This window comes from Centruroides vittatus, unplaced genomic scaffold (assembly GCF_030686945.1).
Source record: "Centruroides vittatus isolate TY-2023 unplaced genomic scaffold, ASM3068694v2 contig_879, whole genome shotgun sequence".
Taxonomy (NCBI): Eukaryota; Metazoa; Arthropoda; class Arachnida; order Scorpiones; family Buthidae; genus Centruroides; species Centruroides vittatus.
The window spans coordinates 2153821-2173286 of record NW_027122571.1 but is presented as its reverse complement, the minus strand read 5'-3'; the positions used below and the strand labels follow the sequence as shown (position 1 = coordinate 2173286).

Here is a 19466-nt window from a genome sequence, read left to right as displayed (position 1 = left end):
AAGTATAGTATAATGCGCAAAACAGAATGTATAACAACATTAACTTAGTAATTCAACGGATTCGATAGTAGAATTGTAACGAGGAAATATGAAACTTACTGTAAACAATTTATTAAACTTTTTGCTAGAGATTACAAGAAATTAACTCTAGCGAAACATGTGATAGCTTGCAACCTCTAAGACAATTGAAAATGCGGCATGGAAGTAATAAGGATATTTAGAATAAATAAAATAACAGAATTACACAAAGACAATAACAGAAGAGCACATTGAATAACTATTGTTATTCACATAGAATAAAAAAATACTTGTAATATGAATAATACATATAATTCCTGAAATATTAAAGTCAAATTAACAAAACTATTTTACTATAAAACATTTACTATCGTAATTTTGAAGATTAGTTTGAAATTAAACTGAGTTAATACATTAAATTATAAGTAATACAATGTTTTTCAAATATAAAATATTATCATGAACGAAATTTAGAATAATTTATTAATACATTAATTTGAATTTATAGTTTAATTTGTTTTAGTTAAAGTTTTAAATTTGTTTCAATCAAATTTTATATTCAATATTTATAGTTCAGGAAAAAAAAATGTTAAAAATAAATTATAAATTTAAATATAATTTTAATTAAACGCCTATACATTGAAAAACCATTATTATTTTAATTTACAGCATTTAATTGATATCATTAAAATAATTTGATATCATAAATTACACTACACTTGATTAGTTATAAGTAGAATATATAATTTTAAAAAAGTTAATTAAAATGAAAATTTAAAACAAAAATATTTTATTAATAAGTTTTAAAAAAGTGATAGATCGAAGACATTATCAGAGCATTAATCATAAAATACGAATGCCTAAAGGGGAATTTGAAACTATCTATTAGGCCACTTGGATATAATTAGGTTTTGATACTTGTATAACTTTTTATCCGAAAAATGAATAGTTGATCAGTCTTATTTTAGTTCAGATATCGCGAAGTAAAATGAATCAGGGAGATAAAAGATATATAATTTTTCTTTTATTAAAAAATTAAGGGGAAAACTATGTTATTTTTTTTTCTTTTTACCTTGTGAAGACATCTGGATAGTGAGTACGAGCGAAAGCTTTCTCCAGTTCTTCCAACTGGTAACTTGTGAAAGTGGTGCGGTATCTTCTCTGCTTGCGTTTAGGAAAGTCTTCAGGTTCGCACTTTTCTTCAATATCTGAAGACTTTTCATCTGTTTTATCGGGAGGACGAGGAGAAGGTTCTCTCGCTAACCTTATCACCGAGCATTGGTTGTCGGTAGGACCTACACAGTTTGTCTCCGACACTCCCATACTGTGACGAGCAACAGAAGCCGGATAGGAGGCCGGCCTGGTTCCAGGTTGTGCCGTCTTTGTGGAATGAAACTGTTCTCTTGAGAACACGTGGATTGTTTAACGAGTAATGAAGAAGCACATCTAAATAAATAGGAAATTAAAATCGATTTTATTGTAAAAATAATTTATTATTCAAAATTATTAACGAAAATCTATAAAGAAATCCTACTTTTTAAAAAATATTTAACCGTATAAAGTATTGTTTATAATTAAAAATTTTTTGTTATAAAATAATAGATTTAAGTAATTTATATTTAAAGCAAATAATTAATTAACTATACGTAAAGTACAGTACAGTAGCCTACATAATGATCGTATATTATAAATAATAAGACTAAATAGTTAGGAAATAATACATATTTTTAGCCTAATAAAATTTATTAATATTATAATGAATTTAATAATAAAATTATAAATTATATTAAATTTTTTATTTTATTTTTCATAATAAGTAATGTCTCAATAAATTTATTCATCGTAATTATGTAGACCTAGATCACAACATTTATCAACATGGATTGAACTTGATCTTAATGTAATTAGGTTATGCCTACCTAAATTAACTAGAAAATTACAATAAGTAATTTATTATACTCACTTTCAATGCATGAGAGACTATTTATTTTTTATTTGGTAATTATGTTTACTTTTAATATTAAAAATGAAATTAAATATAGCCTGAATTTAACAGCTTTTATGATCATATTTGGGAGGAATCATTTACACAACAGCATTAATTTAAAATAAATTTTCGAAAGCTCTATAACTTATTTGACTAATATAAACTAATTTATTTTAAAAACTTTAGAATAATGTTAACGAAATTAACTGCAAAGTATTATTTAATTTAAAACGTATAGTTATATTTGCATTTGTTAAAAGCAAATTAGCACAAACTAGACGTATTTACATTTAACGACTACTTCAAATATTGATAATTAGCCTAAGATAAAAGTACAGTACAGTACATAATATTTCATAAATCTAGAAGGATATATTTGAAGTAACTTTAGGATTTAAATAAATATACAGCTTATTTAGTAACTTATTACAAAAGTAAAATAATATGTTCCAAAGTAAGTAATGGTAAAGTATGCAATTAAAATTCAGATTATAGTTAATTTATCATCAGTTTAAATTGAGTATAACATAACCGAACTATGTTGAAGTTACTCTCTGAAGATAACTCTCGAAGTAGTAGCACGTCTTTAAAAAAGTAGTAATTGTGCAAAAAAGAAAGACGGCATACGACTACTCTAGCCAACAATACAGACATCTAGAAACTGTCGAAGTCCATAATTAGCGTGGAGACACGTGTATAACCAACCTCCGAAAGGTCGCAGCCATCCTCCCCGGGCGGAGGTGGAGAGGCAGAGTAACTGCAATTAGGAATGAGACTAAGAAATCATTGTTAAGAAAAAGGTAAGGAGAGTATCTAAATCCTGCAGTAATCTCAGACGATAGGATGTTGTTGATAAGCCATATTGAGTAGGCCTAACAATGATATGGTCAGAGGTGGTTAGTCACGCTACAAACGCATACATCAAGTGCATGTCTGGAGAAACCTATACTTTGCTACAGATACAGCGATTTAATGTTGGATTGGCCTATGTTCTAGATCTAGAGTCAACTGCAGTCACGTCAACTGCTTACCTCTTCTAATCTCATCAAGGTATTTATTTATCTTCTCTCTTTGCTTCTATCGTCTCTTTAGCAGATTTCTTCTTCTAAGATTTTGTATCTTTAAAAAAGAGCTTTACAAATAACCTGGCTCCTCTGCCACCTCAACTGGCATTGGATTAAAGTCAGATGGTTATCACTTCTGAAGGAGAAGGGTCAAGTAGACAGAAATTGATCCTGCAAAAATTATCTTTGCTTTTGTAAAAGAAAAAAAAATACGACTTTTTCTAGTGGCTTCAATGTAAATTACGAATTTTACCTATAATCTTTATGCTAGGTTTTATTTTTTCTTATATCGTAATGGCAAATTAAACTACAGTACGATAGATGCATTCTAAAAGCTCTTAAACGATCTATTTTAAATAAAAACTAGACTTTAAAACTTCTTGCAATAAATAATACATTTAGTATTATATTGTTAAGTTGAAAAATAATGGATTTTCGTGAAAAACCTGTTCAAAATTAAATAAATAGATCCTCGGTACAAATTTTACTAAATAAAGTCCAAATTAAATCCACATTTTTAATTTGCCGATGAACTTAGGTTTGACTATAAAGTTTTTACTACCTTCTTTTTATTATTAAAATTAAAAGTTTATGCATCTTATGTTTATTCTATTATAACTTAATCTCAATTTCTATGAATCTACTTACTTTTTTGGATAAACGAATATTTAGTAATACTCTCACAAAATATCTGCGAAATGTTTAGCACCTGTTAAAATACCGTTTAAAGTGATTTTGATACACGATTCAGGTGCATAAATTCCAATATGCACGTATTGTTAAAAGTTGTAATATCTCTTATCCTGGAAATATATATCTTCGTGCAGGATATAAAGAGTTAGTCAAGCTGACTTCCCCACGATTATGCGTGTATAACAATCTATTTGATATACTCACATACAGCAATAAATATTTGTCATTTGATACCGATCGAAACCATACTCCGTAACATCATCCTGTCTCCCAGACAGCTGTACTTACTAAGTATGATGAATACGTTTTGTCTGTCGGATGTCACATACAAGTACAATAGGGTTGTCTTGACTTGGTTCTTCGTGACTTCCCATTGGTGTTTCGACGAGTCACGTAACTGAGCAGCATTGTAGCATTGCGAAAATTCAATGAGTCTTCTTCTTCATTCGACAATTTTCTTTAATGATTATTTTTCGTGAAAGGCCGAATTCAGCTTCCGATTTCTACAGATGAGTGGGTTTTGTGCAGTAAATGGATCAATGGTGTGTTCATGCGTTTCTTAAATGATGTCCTTGAACGTGAATGGATTTCGTTATTCAAAATTATTGAAATGCATCTACTGGATGACAAAAGAATCTTTTCTTTCTCAAAAAGTTCCTTTTTTAATTTGGATCGATCGCAAAATGTCGATCGCACAATATTATTCTATATTTTAATATACACCCACACAACTAACAAAAGATATAGGCTAAATTTCATTACTTTCTTCCCAATTCACAAATTCCATGTTTTATTCAAACTGGCAAATTATATTACTCTAAGTGTAAGAAAATAATTTTCGTCAAAGATTTATTAAAACAATTAAAATTTTCGTTAATTTTATTAATTATACAAGTATCAATATATTAATAAAAGCATAGATATTTTAATATTGAAAGGAACAAAAATTGTTTCTAATCACGAGAAGTTGCGAGTAAAAATATTCAGAATAATTTCACAGATTAAAAACTCTTAATTTGATTTATGCATAGTAATTGCATATTAAATAACAAAATAATATATTTCTTCAAACAAACCATAGCATAAATATTTCATAAATAATATAAGAAAACTAATAAAAATTCCTTAATTCCCATCTCAATTAATTAATATTAACAACCTCATAAATTATTAATAATTTATAAAATTAATAGCCCATCAGTAAACAACAAAAAAAGATAAAAAGACTAAGCAAGGTAAAGGTAACATTAAGTAATTTATCTTTAAAACCTGCTAGGAAATAATAAAAGGATACATTTGAATAAGATCAAAGTTTCAGATTAAACATACTCTCTATTTTTCATTTCAGATTACAAATTATTAAGATAAGCTTATCTGTATTAGATTAGCATATAAAAATTCGGACGTTAATGACAGACGTAGTATCGTTCTTTTGGAACATTTAATTAGAAAACAGAGTTGACACGATCGAGCTATTAAGTTCAGTGACATGGATGAAGAACTGGTTGGACTTGTCGCAACAGTCGCTTATCTGTCAGTGACAACTCCGCCCTTAAAGAGAAATATGCACTCTAAAAGGAGTGCACTACTCGTCACTAATACTACTCGTTTAATTCGCAAAGTGTTGATAACAATATTGTATATTGCTATTTTTTGTAGTTGTTATTGTTATTCGCAAACTGGCCAATCTTCCATGGTTATAGTCGTGCGAGCACCAATAATGCTTGAAACATTATTCATACTTAAAGTTTATTGGTCTGATTTTCTTAATAGTCATTTTTTTTTATCCAATCACATATTACTTTATTTTATTTTTATTATTCTTCAATTTTTACTTTATTTTTGGTTACAAATGAATATTATATTAATAAATAATCTATAAAAGTGTTGGCAGTAATATTCAGAATCTGATTTATTTGAATTTTTTTTAATAGAAACGATTATAGGCCTGTTACTTGATATAATTCGTGTGTAGGCCTAATTGTAATTCAGAAACGAAATTAATAGGACTATTAAGGTTTGCCTTCTACGCCTATAACCAAATTTAACAACAGGCGTATTCGTCTATTTTCGGATTTTTTTTTATTTTTGGGATTTTCACATTTTATTTCATTTAAAGTAGTTTTTTGAGAGTGGTTTTAAATATAACCCATTTAACTACTTGATATTTTAACTATTAAAATATTTAAGTAATTAAATTTAAATTTAGTTCATAAACAGTGTTTCTATCTACGGCTTAAATTTCTTAAAATTCATGTTTTATGAACAGAAATAATTATTTATGATCGCTTTTCAAAACAGTGCTTCAGAATTTTATATCTAAAGTAGTTTGTATACTGAAAAAGTAATCTTATAAACATTTTTCTATTTAGAATTTTTTATTGCAGTGATGTTTATGATAATTAGAATCATTTAAAAACTTGCTTAAAAATATATAAGTAACAATAGGCCTAGTATATAAATCTCCTTCGTATAAATGTAAAATACGTACAAATTATCACGTAATATTTCCCGTAATTGATTAAACACTGTTATATGATAACTTTATCAAGAATTTCTTGTTGAATTATTCAAAATATTATACACTAGACCTACTTATGAGTCAACGTTCTGAGAAAGATGCGGCCTAATTGACACTGAACAAAGAACCATTCCATATTTTAATATATAGAGTGCATTGTTTCGATTCAGAATTTACAAAATTTCCTTAACAGATTAAGTCATACTTGATTCAATTGGCTTTTATCGACTCAAATTGCTATATTAAATGCTTAAAATTAGATATATAAATAAGATAACTCATCTTTATAACATTTCAAATCTAAACTAGGACTTGAAATGTTATAAATGGAAGCAACATAAAATTACCACAATAAAATATGGCAGTTGAAGTTTATTGACGTATATTCTTCAATATATAAAAGGTTCTTTTTAACACAAACTTATTAATATTTCATAGGCTTGTAAGTTCTGCTCCACAGATGTTGCGAAAGAAATTGAGGCCTATTTGACTCCGCGGGCATAAAATCAGCCTTTAAGCATAATTATCATAGTTTGAGATAAAACAAATAATGAATGCCTACTTTATAAATTTATTAAAATATGCTAAAAGAATCTTTGTTATAAAAAAATACATATATAGATTACTTCAGGCCTATATTATAAGCGTGCTTCCATTAAATAAGCGAAGATCCTACCCCGAAGCCTATATCAATTAAGTACCAATAAAAGATTGTCTTTCTTCTATCTCTAAAGAATCAAAAAGCGAAGTGTCTGGGGTCGTTTAATACCTAGAGGCACATTCTGCATTTGCACGAAATCTCATTCGCATTTTTCCATCAAAGAATAGTACTAAATGTGTTTGACATGTGTTGTTTGGCGAAGCAACAAGATATTAATAATTGTTCTGTACGGCTGTGCTTATTCAGAGTTCTCAAGTAAATTAGTTAAATGCCTGAAGACATTTTATGTCTTATCGCTTATCGACTCGCTCTCTCTCTCGTTCACTGATTACTTGCTGTGTTCGACTTGAAAGTTATGCTACTTGATTCTGTTTAGATTCATTAGCAAGATAGATTGGAGAGGGTGAAGACTATTATAGACATGAGGTTTGCTTATGGCAATTCACGATGTGATTAATTCTCTTAATTGATAAATAACTTTGTTATTTAAATTATTTTTATATCTATTAGTAATTCAATCCATAAATTATGAACAATAAATCTAAATTTTTCATAATTGTAAATAACACGGGCCAAAGGAATTGAACTTTGTAATGGATAACTAAAATGTTACATTAATAGCTCAATTCATCAGAGGTTAAGCAATTTCGATAATAAATTAACAATCAGAATTTTTTCTGCTATAGAATTAATCAGTTATCTATTCTATTAGCAATAGGCCTACTAACAGTTGAATAAACAAAAGTTAAATATGAATATACTAAACTATTCTAGAGAGATTTTTTTTATTGAACTCATTACAAATATTCATTACATGAACTTGATTAATGCTAAATTTATGACAAGATATTTAACTAAATTTTTAATGATATACATAGGTCTATTTATTTTCCTTTAATGTTTATAAATTACTGTTTATCTTCACGGGAATTCGTTTACACATTGTTGTCGGATATATTATCGAAATTAATCTATATATTAAACAAACACGCTAATCTATTTATATTAATAAAATAATTCTTTAATATGCATAAGGAAAATGTCATTAACAGTCAATACAACAATGTTCTTAATAAGTATCTTATATATTAATGACATTCTTATTTACTTAAGAATCATTATAATCGCAGAGTATATCACGAATAACTACTCAAGACGTTAATAATTGCAATAAGAAGAATAGCAAAACACGTTTCTTAAATAAGAAGGTAACAATGTGAATAATCTAAGCAATAATATAGTCAATAACTTATAGTAATTTAAAGAATTGTTAAACAATAGCATTTCCATGCGTAGACTAATAAATGAACTTTAAATATAGGCTTTAAGTAAATGAGTTCTAATTAATATTATGAGAAAAACTAACAAAATTAAGAGGTTTTTTTTTAAACTTTCTCAATATAATTTATGACATAAATCATAACTTGCTACTTTTTTTATCTTTCATTTCTTTGTGTGTAAAACAGAAAAAAAACAGTCCATGTATGTAATTAGCAATATGAAAATCGTAAAGTGCCTCTAAACAAATTGATTATACAAAGAAAAGCATATAATTTAGCCGAATATGAAATATATTTGCGTATAAAAACCTTAATGAGTATAAAATGTAGCCCGTCTAGGCATTATTCGTGTAAATAACTTCATAGTGAATTAATTAATGCCTTTGGACACGAAAAGCATATCATTTTCAATTAGTTCCGTCGTTCCAAATTTAAATTACCATATAGTAAGTCAATCATCATCCATAATCAATGAAAGCGATTGAATTTTACCCGAAGCCATTTTTATCTCTTCGATATTTAAATTCTTTCATTTGTTATTTAGGTCAACAATCTGTTATTTAAGTTATAAATTTGGATAAAGTGAATAATTCTATATAGGACAATTGTTCACCTGCCTAAATTTTAGTTTCGTATATTTAATGTAATTGAATTGGTTTAACGACTTGAAAAATTATTTTAGTTAATGAGCCACGAAAACATAAAACAAATTTATTTTTATATTTATTTGTGTCTTACGTAATGTTTTAATTGCATAAATTGTTGAACTATTTATTTTTATTTTTAACACGAGAAAATTTTCAAATTAAAACTTGAAAAACTGCGCTATGATTCATGAACAAAATTTCAGTTTTTATGCTTTATTTTACTTAATTAAATTTAAGGCATTTAGTTTTCTAGTTAAATTGTCGTAAACTGGATTTATTTTCTATTTCAGTGATAAAATAAAATAAATTTAAATAGGCGTAAGATAAATAAAAAAAATATAAAAAAAGTTGAAAGGAAAGTAATTAATTTAATTTAATTTATATAACTGTGAAGCAATAATAATGATAGTTAAATATAAAATTCTTTTAAAATAAAAATAGTAATTGAGCTATTAAAATAAGTTTTATCTTATACACTTTTAAAAATAAGAATGAACATTTTGTCGGATTGAAATTATGTACCAAATGAATGTAGTATATTTATATTTCGTTAAAATCAAACTTTAATGTCTATAAAACGTACGGTACATAAATAAATAAATAAATAAATAAATAAATATATAAATATATATATCTGTAAAAATTATTTTACATTATATATAATATTTTTATAGCTATAAAAAGAAACGTAGAAACTGCGATTTCGTACAAAAGTATAAAAATTTATTACGAAGTATCGATCTAAAAAATCAGTAGTTCTGTTGTATCTGATATATAAACATAGTACATTAATAATTACACATAACGTGTAATAGATTAATGGCTTCGATTTATTTTCTAAACAAACTCTTCCATTTTATAACGTAAAAAATCTACTTGTCTAGATTAATTTTTAAAATCAAAAAATAAAAATTATTTTTCAACAAATAAATTCACTAATATAAATGTATTTCTCGGTTTAATTAAATTAAGATAAAATTATCTTTTATGATATAATTTGTAGCAAAAAGTTAAAGGTACGCAGAGATTGTCTATTCTTACTTATTTAGATAAGTGAATAAAATTATTCAGAACTAAGCTAAATAAATTCATTCTTATTCTAAATTTTTATATTATTTATTATGCTAAAATTTATTTTATATTTTTATCCAGTTGGTTTACTTAAAAACTTTTCGATGAAGATTATATTTTATGTAAAAAAATTATTTATTTATTAAAAAATGTAAGTACAGTACAGTACAATTTATTGTAATTATAAAGAAAAATCTAAAAGGCCTATTTATAAACAATATTAGATTATAATGATTAAATATTAGCTATTATTAAGATAAGAACTGAATAAATATTTTATAAGAAAAAACATATATTTTTTATAGACCTATCAGTTCTAACTTTTTTCCTTAGTCTATACGTTTAACAAGGGCCTATGTTCTGTATGTATTGTATAGTACTATACAGTTCAATGTGTTCTACACTTTAAAAAACTTCTTCGAAATAAGTTGTTGATTATATTTAATTTCTTTTTTTTTTCAATATATTTAGAGGCCTATATTTAAATTTAAAATTCTACATTAATACATGTTTAATATAAGTTGATTAATCTCAATAATTAAAGATAGAAAAAATATATTAATAAATATTATAAAGACTAAAAATTAAATAAAGTTTGTCTATATAGAAGACTTTTATTTGATATTTCAGAAGCCGTTATTTTCAAATATTAAATTTAAATTTTTATATTTAATTATTATTCAATCTAACCGACTAATCTTAACTAATTACATTTACTTAAGTCAAATATTATCCGATTTAAATGAAAATAAATTATTTCATTTTTTAAAATTTAGAGGTTTTTTTTAATATATAACTTCTTTGATAAATTTCAGAATGAGTTTAAATTAGGATGATACTGTCAACGGTTACTAGTTATACGTGTTTCCTAAAATAAAGCAAACATTCCTTAAAAAAACAAACCAAAAAAAAAAAGTGTTTCTGACATACAGTGCAAAAATTTCTTTTTCAAAAAATGCCAAGATTGCATTTTTAAAGTTTATTTTGTTGACAGTTTACGTTAAAATTTTCTATGAAAAGTTAAAAAATTTACTTCAATTCTAAATAAGTTGTGAAAGTTTCTTCTTCTCAACACTACACACATTAAAATATGCACTTCAGAAATTGAAATTGTGTTTTAAATCCTTTATTTACTTAATTTTTAATTTATTTTCGAGATTTTAGTTATGAATAATTTACTTTTCTGATTTAATTAGTATTATTTATTCACTTTTAACTTTTACTTAACTCCATCAAATAATTTTATTTTGACTAAAGTAACAATAATAAGCAACAGGTTCAACGGATATGTTATGAGACATTGATCATAATAAATTATTGCTTTGTTAGCTTTTACATCGGCAAAAGAACGTTGCCTTAGGTAGAGAAACGATAGGGCTATGCAGATAGAAGTATCAGGGGTCAGGTCGAAGACTTATATCAGCTTTCAACCCACGCATTTTTCACATTGGATGTACTGTACAGTATTTTAACAATCACTAAAATGAGGAAAGAAACAAAATGGGGAGGTACAGGAAATAACAGACAATTTTTGAAAAGTTTCTCACCCCAATTCTTATGGTATGATTTATGTCGCGGTTTATAAACAATTGGTGGTTCGTGATGCACGCGTGAAGCTCGAGCTGGGTTTGCTGCACAACAAATTACCAACCTCTTGTAAAAAATGTGGATGAGGTTAGATAAAATGCATGTTTGCTGATTGGCTTATACTATCGAATATTTGCCAGCGTGATGGGATGATTATCTACTTATAACCTCGTTTAAAATAAGAGGTTTTAGAGATAAACTGATAGAGTTTACCACCCCTATGTTCTTTTATCAAAATCTTTCAGACACGAAGGTCTATAAAATAAAAAAATAAAAAATAAAATACACAAAAATATTAGATAATATTTTACAGGTTAAATTGAAGTTCTTTTGAGTCATGCAAGACTGACTATAACTTATAGGGTTCATTGCAATTATAAATTTTTCGATAAAATTCCATAGTCATATTTTATTTATGATAAAATAAATCAAGATATTTAAACATTTATATGCTAATACTATTTTAAAATATTTATTTACGATATATTAAACTCATTTTCGCGTGAGTTTAGTACATCTTCTTCTCAGTTCAATCTTCATATGAGCTAATATTTTGTTATGTGAAAGATTATCAAAAAATTAGCTAAACTTATTTCTCAATCTTTATTAATAAATTTTTTATTAAATTTATAAACATGAAACAGATTTATTTAAATAGTTAAAATATTATACGCAACATTGGTGTCAAAAAATATCTTGTTAAGTAAAGAATCTAAAATATCATATCTCAACTAATTAGGCATGCAAAAATTGTAGTCTAATTACACCTAAAAGAATCACTAAGCATATAAAACTAATTTATTAACAACTAAGATTTATTGAAACGATAGAATATGTTATGAGGCCTCTTGTCAATGAAATAAGGAAATTCAATATGTTGGGGCTCAAAGAAAAAGTGGATTTTCAATTTTCCTTTAGGCCTCCAACAGCAGAGCATCGTATAATACAAAACGTTATATTCATTCCTTCGACTTCTAAATAATTTATTTTTTTGAAAAGTTAATTTCAAAAATTTATTAGATCATATTTCTTTGTTTAATTTTGCAACGGCGCATAAAAATGGACAAGTAGTTTACTGGAAATTTAAGATTAAAGTGAATTTAAACAAGACTTTTTGATAATTAAAAATGTAAAACTACTAAGAATTATTTTCTATTGAAATAACTTTCGTCTAACGAGTAAGCATTCAAGATATCATAAGGAAGAAAGGCATTCCTTTTAGATTACAGAAATTACTTAACTTAGAAAGTTCAATTATTGACTTTTCAAGAGATTTCTTAAATTTCAGTTATAACTAATGTTAAAACTTCAAATCTTTTACTAATTTAACATTGAGCTGTTATTATCGCTACTTTTTCATCGTATTGCTGTGCTGATGGTGACATAACAGCAAGGTCTACATCTTAATTTTCGAGTTTACAAAAAGGAATTGCTTATTTTTTCCCTAAGCCGATGTTACGATCTCGTCTTTGGCAGTTAAATTGCCAATAAAGTGTTCAGGTTGATGGCCTCATCATTCCTCTTCTAACATGATCACATTAATTACTATTTTTATTCAGATAGAATTATCTTTGTTTTGAGCAGCTGTTCATCGTGAAATTTCCTGAATAATAATTAGCTTTAGGCTGTTTATTATCCCATCATCTCGCTAGGATATCTGTTTACTAATACAAGATTAAATTTAATTAAATTCTGGCCATGTTAACATAATTGGATATTTTTATACAAGCTTCCTTCATCAATATGAAATGAAATATGAAGAGAAGAATATTTTATTGGTGAAACTACAATCAGAAGGAGTTCTTACGTTGGATGGAGATATGATTTCGTTCTTTGTTACACCAATCGCATGACAGATTTCAACAACCAAACAACAAATGACTGTTTTTTTACTGAAGTTCCTAACAGAATCAAACGAATCACGCAATGCAACACCTCACGCGATGAATCTCTACAAAGAGACAAAACTACTCACCAATCAATGATTATCCCAAGTAATGGCGATTGTGTAAACATTGACCACCCACAGGACTTTAAGGCCTCCCTCGTGCCATCTGCACACATCGCCTGCACCACTCCAACTGACTCGATCATCGAGCAGCCACCCGACCTTGTCCAGCCTGCCCTCTAGCGAGTGGCATCATCACAGTGTGATGGATGGTTTTAATTATATTAATTGAGGGCCCGTAGATGTGAGCCGCAATTACAGAATCGGCAGTTTTTAGCGACCGCGCCTCTGGTTTTATTTTTTCTTTAGGCATCTGCGAGCTGTGGTAATTATCACTGGGTAGCAGCACCGTGCACGCGGGTGGTACTCTACTACATCCACACCTCGTGCAGTCCGGTTCGAGACTGGGTTCGCAACAAAATGAGGTAATGAAGAGTCTAGAGGGGCGGAGACATGACTCGCCTTACTAGAAATCAAGTTGTTGTATCTGATAAGGGAGAATATTTTCTGCCAATTATTGTTCCCTTCTGAGGTGATGGAGAGAGAAAGAAGGGGGAAAAAACCTCTTAAACACCTCCTTTCCCATCAGACTAATGAAAGTCTCCTCCTTTAGTGCAAATTGAAGCTACAAACAATCAGAGAATTTGCCTAAGGCCTAGTTTCTGGTTTCTGTTAAAGGGCCGATGCCGTCAATCTGAAGTTACTTTTATGGTTTTTAATTAAATGATACGTTCTTTAAATTTTAAGATTAATTTTAAAAATAATAATATATTAGTCACATAGGCATTTCTTATAAAAGAAATTAGATTATATTATTTTTACGGTATTATAATTTGTAAGAAATTATATAAATCTGTGAATGTTATTTAATAATAAATTTATAGTGTTTAGTCATGTTCGAATCGTCAAAATATAAAAGAGGAAATTAGAAATTAAAGAGCGAAAAGGAAAAATGAGTAATTAATAAATAATAACTAAAATAGATGAGCCTATTAATAAAATGATGGAACAGTGCAAGTCTATTATTGTCTGAAAGAAAAAGTTTTAATGCTCCTAAAAATTAAATGAACGATGAAAAGAGATCGTTTAAATTCACAAATAATGGTTAAAACATGTGAGTTAAAATCGTGTTCACATTCCATTAAGTAGAAAAAAGATTATCAAGTTTTACTTAATCATTAGCTAGCGTGGTATTATCGATTAAACCGTTCCGGTCTCAAGCTAACTACACTATGATGATAAAGTATTATTTTATGACGATGAATAATTCAATAATTCCGAAAAACACACTTTACATCAGTTAAAATTAGAACCATATAAATCAGCTTTATTCTTCCCTTTTGCCTCATTTAGTGAATAGGAAGCTAGAGTTTAAGTACTGTACTGTACTGTGCAGTACATTTACGAAACCTGGTTACTATTCTTAGAGATTTAATATTCAATTTCACATATAGAGGAAAATTGCAAAATCTAGAAGGAAAAAATAAATTTATGCTAACAGTTAACCAATGAAGCACAAAACATCAATTGTAACTCCACATAAATAGAATGATGCCTAAATTAGATCAATTTCTATAGGTTCCGTATCAGCCAATAGGGAACAGATTTGCGCTCTATTAATTTTGAAACGATAACGAATTAAAATAAGTACATTTCATGATTATTTATCGGCCTCAAAAATTATAAATAATTGAAACTAAACATTAAATAATATATCTTTGTAGAAATTTATGTATAGAGTAAAGCAGTAAATGATATAAAATATTTAAAGTAGGACGAAATTTGACATATGAAGTACAAAAAGTGAGAAGATTTATTGCAAAAGATTGGTATGAGGTAAAATACTTTTAAAATGATTAAGAAGTAGAAAAGCAAAATTAGTCATCTGTATCAAAATAAAATAACAAGGAATTTATTTATATTGATAAAATCAATTCTCACAAAATAATTGTGTTATTATTCTTCCTAGAATTGATATTTTTTCCTCATTTCTCAGAACGGATTATCTTTATTAAAATAAAATTGAGCAAGAGAAGATTAATATATTTATTTATTTATTTATAATATACGTCTATTCTTGTGCAATTTTATTTAACAAAGACAATTTAAGATATTCTACGAAAGTGACCCTATCCAAAATTAACGAAACAAAGTTTATTTTAATACTTTTATTTCAGTTTTCAGTTAAATAACCATTCATTTCTTTAAAAAAGAAGTTTAATTTTCATATTACTCATTAATTATATCATTATTTTAAATGAAAATTTCATTAGAGTATATTATTATATAAAGTAAATTTAAATATTTTAAAACGTTAACCAAATTTATCTTTTATGTAGGCCTAAATAATGCAAATTTAAATATAATAAAATCGGAATATTTAACGTGGCATAATATATATGTTGTAAAAATTCTGTATATTTAATATTAACATAAACTTTGGTTTTACAAAATCACTTACATCGGGATTTAAAATTTCAATATATAAATATTCACATTAATATAATATTACGCAGGTTAGGATATGGGCACATGTTATATGTTTTAAGCATATTTTAATATTACAAAGTAAAATTTAAATTGAAATAACAGTTTTTCATCATAAAATAATATTAGTCACGAAAACAAAACTGTTAATCATCGTAATATCACGAGACATAGGTTAAAAAATTAATGCAAAATTTTTCATATATTAATAAAATAGAACCAGAATAAATAATTAATATGAAATTCAATCGATGCGACAGCTTTAAACATTTCCTGAATCGAGAAAGCAGTAAAGCATAAATGCGCACAACCCTATTGGGTCACTCAAACATTACTCTTGGCAGCATTGAGTGGAACGTTGACAAATTCATCACGTCAAGGAAAAATGTTTTGACTGATCACGTTTTGATTTTAATCTTCAGTGTTTCTTTTCAGGCATGGTTGCATTCAGCAAACAAATTATCCTCAATTTACTGCAAATAATTTTTTTTTCTTTTTTAAAATGGTGATGCTTAAATAAATTACTATAAAATAATATTGTAAAATTATTTTCCTATTTGAATTATTGTCGTGTGGAACAGTAATAAGATAAATGTGGAAATTCTTTATTTTTATCTTTCGGCTAATTAAAATAATGAATATATGCAGCTGGGAGTGTTTCGATGTAAATCTAAATTAATTTTATTTTGATAATAGAATGAGATTATTTTAGAATTATGAAGTTAAAAATTGCGAAAAAAATTAATTTTAGTTAAATACAATGTAATTTTTTTAAATAAGAAAAGAATATGGAAGAAAACATGAACCTTGACATAAAATAAGCGAAATTGACTCTTTAAATTAATAATATAATTGAAATTTAAAAACAAAGGTTTAAAATGTCATTTAACATTGCTTTCTTTTTATAAAATACAGATCTTGCAATTTAAAAAATAATTTATATTGACTTCACTCTATATTATAAAATAGCAAAAAAGTTTCACTTACGAAAGATATATTGTTTTTTTTTTTAAATAAAATGTGTCAGTCCGTTCTTTCTGAGTTTATTCATAATTATATATTTTGACGTTTGGCCGCATAATCTGTTTGTGAAGATTCACTTTATATCATTCAAAAATTCTTATAGAATAATAATCTCGTTGATGGAAAAGAAGTTAAGGCTACCGTAACTCAATAGCAGTGCGTCAATAAGAATTCATTTATGTCTCTCAAGATAAATTTAGTTAAGAAAAACTGGATTTATAAAATTATCAATATAACATAAACAGGCCTATTAATTATTAGATTTAATATCAAATATTTTCTTTTATATAAACTGATTTTTGATATATTTATAAAATTTATAACTTATAAAATTCTCAATCATTCGGAGAGTTTTATATTTATAAAATTTTCTACTGGTAAGCAGAACATGATTCCAAACGAAAAAGTTCATCAGTATTTTCCATTTTCCATGTTAAGCATTAAATATATCATTTTTCAGATATCTCGATTTAAAAAAATTGTTTACAAACAAACAAACAAATAATATTCAATGGACTGTAAAAAGAAACGAATAAATATAATTCGTCTTCACAATGCCAAAACACTTTACATTCTTTTATCTTTGATACTATAACAGTTCCGAATTTTTTAATAAAAAAACAAATCATTTGTCAAATAATGAAATGCCTTAAGATAAAGTTTATTATATTAAATAAACCTAATAATAGTAATAAAAGAAAATAAAAGAAACTATACATCATTTTCGACAGCTTAATTTTGAACGGATATATTTAATGCTTTATATTAATTATATTCTTACAATTTAATTAATCATTATTAATCACGATATAGATAGCTTTTTCGAATTTAACAGGTGAGATTTCATAAATTTTTTGAAATAAGTTATTTCTTAATTTAAATTCAGAAAACTTTCTTTCATAATTAGATCTTCCGAAACCTAATTTAAATGCGAATATTATGACTTCAACATATTAAATCATAAAATTTACAATAATTTATTTTTAATACAATATTAAAAATTATTTTTCAAGTGAAAAGTCTTCTTTGCCAATTCTCACAAGAGATAACAGTAATTTTGAAAATTATTCTGACAACTAGGCCTACTGTTTGGCATGGACTTAGAGTACTAATCAGAAAGAAGCTAATAATCAAAGATTGCTTAAATAGGCATAGAATACTTAAGCAATTTTTATGCAATAAAACAATAGGTTATAAAGTAATCTACGGATTAAATAGCCCTATGTATAGGTCTACTAATTTACAAAATTGCTGCTCATACGAGCCTTAACAATTGTCAATTGTTTTAACCATGTGAAGAAAAATATCGGGTCTTTGTTTAATAAAACAGCTTAATTTTATCTTATAAGTTATTGGAAAATCTTTACGAATAACATGGCTAAATATAGGACAAATTTAGTCAAAATTAATGTAGCCAAAATAGAATAGATTTAGTAATTTTACTTAATTAATGTTTTTGCATTCTTATAAGTTTATACGTATATAAACTACAGTAATTGCATATTAATATTCAAAATAACGTATCCAATAAAACAAATTTATTTTTGTTTCACTCGGTTATAAATTTTTTAAATTTTGTATTTAAAAAATTTAGATTCTATAATGATATAATAAAGTTAAATTTATTTTTTAAAGTTTAGGCCTACTGAACATGCTGTTTGGAATGTTATTTCTTCATTTTTGCCGCACTTAAAATGCAAGAGTTTTATTCATTTTAAATATATTAAATTAATAAAATTTACAATTATTTACATTATTATGCTTATTTAAATAAAGATGATGTTGGATAAATGTTATCAAAAACTTATTAAGTTATAAGAATTCAAGGGAAAAAACATCATAATAACAATAAAAGTTTTAATAAACGTTATTTCATATTTTATAAAATTAAAATAACACGATTATTTTTTGTAATGAAAGTTATAATTTATTTTGAACAGGAAACTAAGTAAAAACAAATAATTAAAATAAATATATATTTTAAATTTATTAATTTTTTGAATTATTTTCGTAAAGCCAATTTTTTCATTTATTAATTATCAAAAATTCAATTAATAATCTTTGAGATATAAGAATTAATTATAAATAAAAATTATTAACAATTATTATACAATTAAATGATTAAAACTATTTAAAAATTCATCGGTAAATATTTTATTAAAGAATCGTTTCATACGATGACACAAGAAGAAAAACAGCTACTTACGTGCTATGAGAATTGTAGAAGGATCAGCAGCTGCAGAAGGTACTACACAACTTAAAGTAAAGAAGGTATATACAATAGCAGTTGATGAATGTAAAAGGGGAGGGAAGGAAGAAACCAACTATTCATCCAGAAAATTATTGTATTACCCCATCGAGTTCCGGATTGGTAGAGCAACTACTTCATTCTCCTCCCACTTTACTGATTATCCAATAGGGGATGAGTGACTGCGGCAAAGTTATCCAGATACCTTCCTTATTGGTATGTTAATTTAGT

General features: G+C 26.3%; 1 protein-coding gene across 3 annotated transcripts in view; it reads right to left on the bottom strand.

Moving 5' to 3' along the window:
• LOC136983252 (retinal homeobox protein Rx1-like) overlaps positions 1 to 19220 on the bottom strand; it is a 41592-nt gene extending 22372 nt beyond the window's left edge. Inside the window, exons 1-2 of one of the 3 annotated variants that reach the window (XM_067279954.1) lie at positions 19194 to 19220; positions 1091 to 1464 (exon numbers count right to left, since the gene is read on the bottom strand). In XM_067279954.1, the coding sequence (XP_067136055.1) occupies positions 1091 to 1341 (251 nt within the window). In that variant the 5' untranslated portion in view covers positions 1342 to 1464; positions 19194 to 19220. Of the gene's footprint in view, positions 1 to 1090; positions 1465 to 3717; positions 3800 to 13504; positions 13640 to 19193 lie in introns of those variants that run through there. The other 2 variants (XM_067279953.1, XM_067279955.1) reach the window with 2 other exon arrangements.
• Between the last annotated feature and the right edge of the window lie 246 nt (positions 19221 to 19466).